At 42.3% G+C, this 8,344-nt stretch overlaps 1 protein-coding gene across 5 annotated transcripts in view; it reads right to left on the bottom strand.

Annotated features, from left to right (window-relative positions):
* Positions 1–651: 651 nt before the first annotated feature.
* The window catches only part of LYN (LYN proto-oncogene, Src family tyrosine kinase), a 51,916-nt gene continuing 44,223 nt past the window's right edge, over positions 652–8,344 (bottom strand). For all 5 annotated transcript variants that reach the window (XM_068671886.1, XM_068671884.1, XM_068671882.1 and 2 more), the window contains exons 12-13: positions 7,127–7,258; positions 652–2,256 (exon numbers count right to left, since the gene is read on the bottom strand). In XM_068671886.1, the coding sequence (XP_068527987.1) occupies positions 2,054–2,256; positions 7,127–7,258 (335 nt within the window). In that variant the 3' untranslated portion in view covers positions 652–2,053. The remainder of the gene's footprint in view (positions 2,257–7,126; positions 7,259–8,344) is intronic.

Here is an 8,344-nt window from a genome sequence, read left to right as displayed (position 1 = left end):
TTAGTACAAATTGCTCTGGACCAGCAATGGTCAAACAATAGGCTAACACTAGAAACTTACTGTAATATCACTTCAAATGATTTCATGCTGTGCTTTGATGCTCTGTCGTTTGTCTGAGATTGTATACTAGCACGTTTGCAGCACGCTATCTGTAATCTCTTATTCTCTGAGCAAATGGCATTTCCATGCACCTTCCTGCTTCCTGGATCACTTCTGTTGGCTTCAGGTTATTGGCTTCAGGAAATGGTTTGAAAAACAAAGTTCTAGTATCTCTTAAGCTTTTTTCCTTAAGCTAAAACACAACCTGTAGTGAAACACTTACCAAGCTTTAGCTGTAATCTTTTTCAAAGGGTTGCAATGGACTGGTACGTTAAAGAATTTTGAGAAGCTGTTTTAAAGGGTATTTTAGAACTAAACCTTTTCTTCCTGCCTGCTCAAAAGAAACCCAAAAAGGGCTGCAGAAATGGGTGGTTCAACCTGCTTCAGCTTCCCAAGACTGAATAGATATAACACATGCAGAGTCCATCAATATTTACCATTCTAAGTTACCCTTCTGAGTGGTAATAAGCAGAGGCTCTTATCTTCCATGTGCAGCTACTGCTATGGACAGAGTATGAGGCATTTTTCCCCAAATTACTGCTGTACGACTCATTTCAGACTAAGCGTTTATTAAAATTAAAAATCACCATACAATAGAAACAATATTTACATATTTATCTGATAGTCTGCTTAACCAGCGTAGTTTGGCTGAAGGAGGCCAATGGAAAACAAAAGCAATGATTGTTTATGCTGCTGAACGTTAGCTGCAGGCACACCGAAGCAAAGTACCACTTGCCTAAATAATTGGGGTGAGAGGTGGCAAAGATGTGCTGGGTTTCAGTGGTAGGAACAGTGTCACCAAGGAAAAAAGCCCACTTATACTGTAGTTGCATTGTAATTGCACTAGCTCAGCTGTTTTGGTAACTCATTCAGGTAGAACAATTTGATACAGAGAGCTTAGCAAACTGCGTTTCATTTTTATGAATTACAGATTTAGATACTGAGCAACGATGTTATAGTGTTACTGCCATATAACTGAATATCCTACTGCGTATTTGACAAATTGGTTTTGACTGTGCTAGAGCTAGTTTTAGCTTTAAAACAGCTTTTATGTTAGTCGATTAAAGCAGCAAAAATACAAGGAATACTCGAATAATCACAGACCATTAGAAATTACGATTAAAATATTTTCACGGGTAACATTCTCAGTGACTGCAATAAAAGTATGAACTTCTTCAAATTCCTGTGCTTTCCCCTTGATGATGACTTTGGCCTTGTGGGAAACCGAAGGTCGGACACAGAGCTGGATATGCTGCTGCTTCTGCTGTCGTGTACGCGCTTCTGCATCTGAGAGGGCTGTTGCGTTGCTTTGAAAATTATTTTAAACTTAATACGAGTGACAGAGCAGTAAAACAGAATCATCTTCAATGTAAAGAATTACATACATAACCCTTCCTTAAAGGAAATCATGACAACATTTAGAAAGTCTTACAAGAGGTGCCAGTACTCCCACTGCGACTGCGAAATAACAAGGATACAAAAATAATTTTCACACTGCTGCATTTCAAAAAAGGTGATTTAAGAGCAACACCATGTCTTAAATCTGTAAGGTCTCCTTCGTGCCTTTTTCTTTCGAAGACAGCTGTTCATGCATCCCTTTTATAAAGGCCTCCTTGTAATGTATTCCATGACTGATCCTGAGAAGGATTTGTCAGACTGTACAGGTGCATGGTCGCTTTCCTTTTGCCTCCCTTCCCACCCCAAAAAGCTGACTCGGTTTGGTATGTTTCTGCAGCTGCAAAACACAGAGCACTTAAGAGAACTTCAACCTCTAGAGGAATTCTTTTAACCAAAGAAAAGCGTGATTATTTCGCTGCAGAATTTGTCTTTCCGTCAGCATCTCAGCTTCCACACTTGGTTAAGACATCCAAGCTCACAGAGTAATTGGTTACAGCAGTCTGTCCAGGTAAGTCTGTGACAATGCTCCATGTCAGCAGGAAAAGTGTTCTTTGTTCTATGGCTGCTGTTGGTACTGCCCTTCTGTTGCTGTGTAGAAGTCATCGAGCACGCTCTGTAGATAATCAAACGTCGGTCTCTCTTCTGCCTTGTCTTTCCAGCACGTTTTCATGATGTCGTAAAGCTCAGCTGGACAGGTTTCCATACGTGGCATCCGGTACCCACGCTGGAGAGCAACCATCACATCTGAATTGCTCATACCTTTAATAATAATAATAATAAAGGTTTCAATGAATAGATCTCTTAACTCCTTATGAAACTATTTGACTTGATTCTGTTCCCCGGATCCCTCCTGTTTTTCCTGCTTTCAGAGGTGGTGAGATCCACAGCCAAAATCCCACCCTGGCCAACTGTGTCACTCTTCCCTCTTTGGCTGCAGAGCTTCAAACCTGCTTGTTCCACACCGATGGAGAGCAGCACGCCTGCTTCACCACACTGCCAGTGCCCCACGCCCATGCACCCTTCAGTGTAGTTACACACTCAGATTTTTCTCCTACATCAACTATTGTGCATCTGCTGCTGATTGCAAGATAGTGCACATCACCGACACCGTTAGATGCAACAGGCAATTTCCTCTCCCTCTTGCTCATGCTATTCCTGTTGTGCAAAACCATCTCATCGCTGAGATGGGCTTTGCTTTGTTTCCCTGTTGTTGCTCTCTTTCTGAGAAAAAGAACAGTAACAACCAGCAGCGCATCCCGAGCCTCACATGCCTCTCTCACGGACCAGCCCCAGACTGCACCCTCCTGTTTTTTTATCTTCTTTTTTTCCTCCTTTATGTCCTTGAGAGCTGGGTTCACAGAAGGATTGCAACACCTGCTCTCAGAAGGCAGCCGTGCATGCGAGGTCAGCTATGCCAGGGCCGACAAGAAAACCACTTCCTACCCCAAAGCCTGCCTTTCAGCTCGCCCCTTCCTCTGCATATCTTACACAACTCCATGGGCTAACTATGCCAGCTTTACCTTCTCCCAAGCCAGCCTTTAAGCTTTTTGTACCTCAGACAGGGCATGCAGGAAGCACCTGTGTTTCAGCCTGGACACTTGCCATCAGTGAGGACTTTATCTCTACCCAGAAGGGTATCCTGACCCCACAGCTGCTGGCTGCTCCTCTGAATAAGTTCCCCAAATGGTGCAGCTCTGCCTAAGACTACCATGTGGTGTGTTTTTTTTTTAACCTCTGGTTAGGTGAATGTGTGACATGCAGTGCTCTGACCGACACCAAGGCTTGCAGCGGAGGTGCAGGTGTGCTGCTGCCCTGGGCACGCGGTGATCGTGCAGCTCCACCACTGCAGAGCACCACACGCATTGCCGGAGCACCAAGGCTATGATTTAAGCCACTTGGCGGCTAAGGACACATTTGAATCACAACCAAATGACAAATTAATTCAGTATAACTCCTTTGATTATTCAGGATGACTTGAATTAAGGGGATTTTCCTTAATACACATGGAAGTTCTGCCAATCACAATATGCACACCGTAAGACCAAGCCAATTTTTCCTCATTTAGAAGAGCAGGCACCACTACAACAGAACATAGTGGATCCTTGGATCCTCTTTCCCTTCATTTCAAGAGATCTGTGCAGGGTAGGATTAATTTCCCCAAATAATTTGACATTAACTATAGGACACTGCTCCAAATTCCCAAAGGCTGGAGTTCCTTCAGTTCAAGCCTTTTGGCTTTAACCTCTAGAAAAAACATCAGCCATGAAATCTGGGTCTGAATCAGAGCAGTTACTTTGGGCCCATCTTTTGTATTTTCAAAGTTTTGCTTTGGAAGGAGGAGTGAAGTTTTCCTAGCACTGTACATGCTATAGCAAAAGAGTATTTTGAAGGTAGCAGTGGAATAGGATGTTTTCACAGAATAAGGAATTACTGCTATATAAAGTAAAGCCAAAATAAATATAGAAAGAAAGCCAATGAAGTATTTTTACAAGGAACAATGATCTGACTGCTTGGGTTTAAGTACTTTATAGGCTTGTGCTTAGATCTAGTGTCTTTAGGATTGTTACTGTATTCTGAATGCTGCGCACTGTGTTTCAGCTAACTTGCAGAAAAAATACCTGTTAAATAACCATTTAAGTTCATAAGACCAAAATGAAGAGCCTTTTATCAGTATTGCATACCAGGTACAGCATCATGAACATCCTTATGTATTTAAAAAAAACAAACAGAGAGGTTTATCTGTCTACCCAACACATGATGTAGTACCCTCAGAATAGCTACTTGTTTAACTTCTCCACGTTATTTTTTTTCTTTCAGCTAGAGAGTCACCTGTTTCACCAAAACTATGTCCTAGTTAGTAAAAGACATCCCGCATGCATATTCGTTACACCTTATATGCTAGCAAAGGATTAACTCTGAAGATTTGGTACATGTGTGTTAATTTACACTGTGGTATCTGTTAAGGTTCACAGATAAAAGATTTCCTTATGTTACAGCCCGGGAAATGATGTAAGCACAGCAATGTGAAGGAAAAATCCCAGTGTACCGAAAGTGACACATGTTGTGAAGAACAGCTGATATAACTGGAATGCAAACATGGCTCGTTCCAATAAATTACATATTGTGTAATCACCTGGAAATTAGGTTTTTACAACCAATTCGACCTACTTGCCTACAGAATCAGACACTTGTTTCGTATTTCAGAGGTAGTTCCTGAAACTGTAGTCCCACTAATTGCTTTGAATTTCTCAGGAAGAGAAACAGCTGTTGGAATTTAGGAACAAAGATCACAGAAGTTCCAAGTTTCTTGGCTGGAAATGCTTCCTACCAAGCTGCCTGCCTAGATTTTCTTTGCTAGCATTAACTACTTGTCAGCTACAACTCAAACCGTTTTGTATGCAGCTTTATGCTGAAAGCTTACTAGATGCTGAAGCTGGTTAATACCTGAAAATAATATTTTGAAGTGTTCCCATTAGAACCGAAAAATCAATTTACTGTTTCTACTCCAGCGGCTGCTACTCACAACCTATCACTGGGCTATTCTTGCCACGCTGGGGTAATTTGCCCAAACCTGTCACATTTCTTCATGTGAAGTAAATTGGTCATCCACTTATTTTGCTGTCCTGCTGGTTCTCCAGTATCAGCTTTCTGCCTATTAGGCTACTTCAGTTTAGACTTTTATTTAAAATAGACATACATCCCTCTTGCAGTTGAATGCAAACTATTACAAGCAGTATGCAGTGAAGAGGCTTCCCCTTCTAATCGCTGGCTGACAAATTAATTCACGGTGTATGGCTTATTTATGATACTCATAAAAAAACACTTCCACATTAAAAAAAAAAACACTATTGCCCAGGCTTCCCCTAGAAGAGATGTTTTCCCACAGTAGTACAGTGTTTGCTGCACCGACTGATTTTGTTCTTAAAATAAAAATATGATGTGTTTTATGGAGGTAAAGAGACAGCAGACTTAGCTACAGAATTAAGTATTGGTTGGGGTTTTGTATTTTTGTAGTGCTGGTTTCCAGGTGAGCTTGTAGGTCTGCTTGGGGAACAACAATTTTTGAGGCATCCAGAAATAACCTTGTGGGGCCACTTCAGCATGGGCTAGTGTCTGGATGCACGGGCACGTGCTAATGGGAAATAAAGTCTTGCAACTGTGGGAAGAGCCATGAATTACCCTGCTGCTGACAGCTTCCATCTGATCTTTCCTTGGGGACCTGAACAGCTTTTTTAGACTAAGACTGGGAGGACCAGCTGCTCAGTCACATATTTTATAGCCCTTACCTAAAAAATGTTTAAACATTTAGCTATGCAAGCAGCCCTATCACCTCCTGAAGTTTAAGGGGGCTGCTCTTGAGCTTAAGTGCTTCCCTGGACTGAAGCCTTGAGGAGAGATAAGAACGTCTGCTTTGGCTCTGCCTCCTGCACAGAAAGGTGATGTGTTCTCCCCTCACATAACATCAAGCTGGCTGCCATCAACCTTTCTCCGTCTGCTTGAGCCTCATGGGAAGTCTGGTCTCCTGTTCCCACAGGTGTTAAGCCTACTGTCACGGCAGGGTTTGGGACTCAGGTCACTCAGTTCTGTCGCTTCAACATCTCTGGTGTTTCAGGATGCAGTTTCAGCTGCTCGTGAAGTGGTGGTAAAAATGGTTTCACCATTTAAACAGCAAGAGCTGCTGCACTGGAAGTGCTGGGAAAGCATTGCTTGAATATATAACATCTGCTCTCCCTTTCCTGCCTGTAAACTGCCGGATCCGAAGGCTTTATCTCAGGAGTTACTCCGTCTGTTAAATGGAGGTGAGCAGGCCAGGTGAATACAGCTGCACTTTCTCCATTCACCCACAAGATAAGAGAATTTAGGTTAATTTTTCACAACCTCAGCACGCTTACGTGAATGCACCCTGCTGCCCTGAGTTAATCAGCTATGCCTGAGATGTGACAGATTCATACACACAAATATCTTTTATACGAGCTATTTCTATGCATTGGAAACATCACTATGTATTTTGTCTAACAAAAAGAAAAAGGAAACATGAAGCACATCGCCATTTCACAGCTACCTTTATAGCCACTATTGATGTACTCCCCTGCAGTCTCCGATCTGAACCATGGGAACAAAGAGAAACTATGCCAAGTGGTACAGCAGCACTGCTTTAGGCTCTGTTTCTTGTTTGTTCAGATTAGCTCATGATGACAAAGTATTAGTGCCTGCTTGCTTGTGAAAACACACTTTAGTACTTTCACATATTATGGTATTAAAAAAAGAAGCCAGTAGCTTACACGGTACCATTAAAACTTGTACTGTGTCCTCCTCGTGACAATGCTTTAGCCTGTGAAGTGGAGATCTCTGGCAATTACCACTATTCAGCTGTAAATTCTTTTAAATATATAAAAATGAGTCCTCATTCATGGTGCTGTTAGTCCATTTACTAAAATTTATCCCCACAAGGCACATGGCTTACGCATATGGTGATGGTAGCTTTCCAAAACACTGCCATTACCTGCAAGACATTTCCCAAATCACCGGTGTTGCTACTGTCAGATGCCAGCTCTTTCCCTGGGTAATTTCTTTGCCTTTTAACACTGCAGCATAACTACAGAGCAATGGTATAATCATGTGTCCATACCTGGATAAGGAATCTTTCCATATGTGACGATTTCATACAGGAGAATCCCAAATGACCACACGTCAGACTTAATTGTGAAAGATCCATAGTTAATTGCCTCCGGTGCTGTCCATTTAATAGGGAATTTTGCACCTAAAAGACAAAACAGTCTCAGTCAGTCAAAGGCAAATTTAAACACTGTATCAGGCCACTGGAAGGATTTAAGAGACTTGTCTATGGTACTCCTAGAACAGCAAAGTTACCAGCAACTCCTTCTATGCAGGAATTACCAGAAGAGAAGTGCTGGAAGACACATGTTGCCATGCTGCATGTCCTGCATTAAAGGTGCAAATGAAATGCTGAAAGTTACATAGCACCATAGCCTCTCGGGTATTGTGAACTTTTGCTAAAATGGCAGCAAACATTTTACCTTCTACCAGTGGTCAGGGAAAAATCCTACAAATTCTGTTTGTTGGGCTTTATCCTGGCAGGAGCTCAGCACCACATTCACTCCCCCCAACCCCGAGCAGGATGGGGGGGAGAATTGGGGTGAAATTAAAAAAAAATTCCAAGCCAGACCATGAGCAGCACAACTCCCCCCTTTTTATCATTCCTTATGATGCCCTATGGTATGGGACATCCCTTTTGCCAGCCTAGGCCAGCTGCCCTGGCTGTGTCCCCTCGCAGCTCCTGGTGCACCCCCGGCCTCCTTGCTGGTTGGGCAGCACCAGGAGCTGGTAAGACCTTGGTTCTGTGTAAGCACTGCTCTGAAACAGCTAAGACATCAGTGTGTTATCAGCATTATGCTCATCCTAAATCCAAAACACAGCACCACGCCAGCTACCAGGAAGAAAATTATCTCTATTCCAGCTGAAACCAGGAAACCATCAGCTGGAACTTCACAAGACTTAGCTAACTTCTACCATTTTAAAGAAAGTCCATCTAACTTCAACATGCACTTTAACATACACCACACTCAGTTATTTCTAAACAGCCATAGATGCAAAAGGAGTAGCAAGTCATATATTAATATATGTCTTTTGTGTCTAAATAACTGATTCCAAAAAATCCCATATAAATGCAGACTCAATCTAGTTAGAAAAGAAACCCTTAAGCAGCCATTGCTGGGGAATATTACTTTAGCTCTTCAGGCAAAGAAGAGTAATGCAAACAGATCCTGGTTATGCCCTTTCTACCCTGCTCTGTCCTGCTGGCACAAAATACCAGGTAAGCTAGATA

The sequence above is a fragment of the Anas acuta genome, chromosome 2 (assembly GCF_963932015.1).
Source record: "Anas acuta chromosome 2, bAnaAcu1.1, whole genome shotgun sequence".
Classification (NCBI taxonomy): domain Eukaryota; kingdom Metazoa; phylum Chordata; class Aves; order Anseriformes; family Anatidae; genus Anas; species Anas acuta.
Note: the sequence above shows the minus strand (reverse complement) of the source record. Positions and strands in the feature narration are given on the sequence as shown.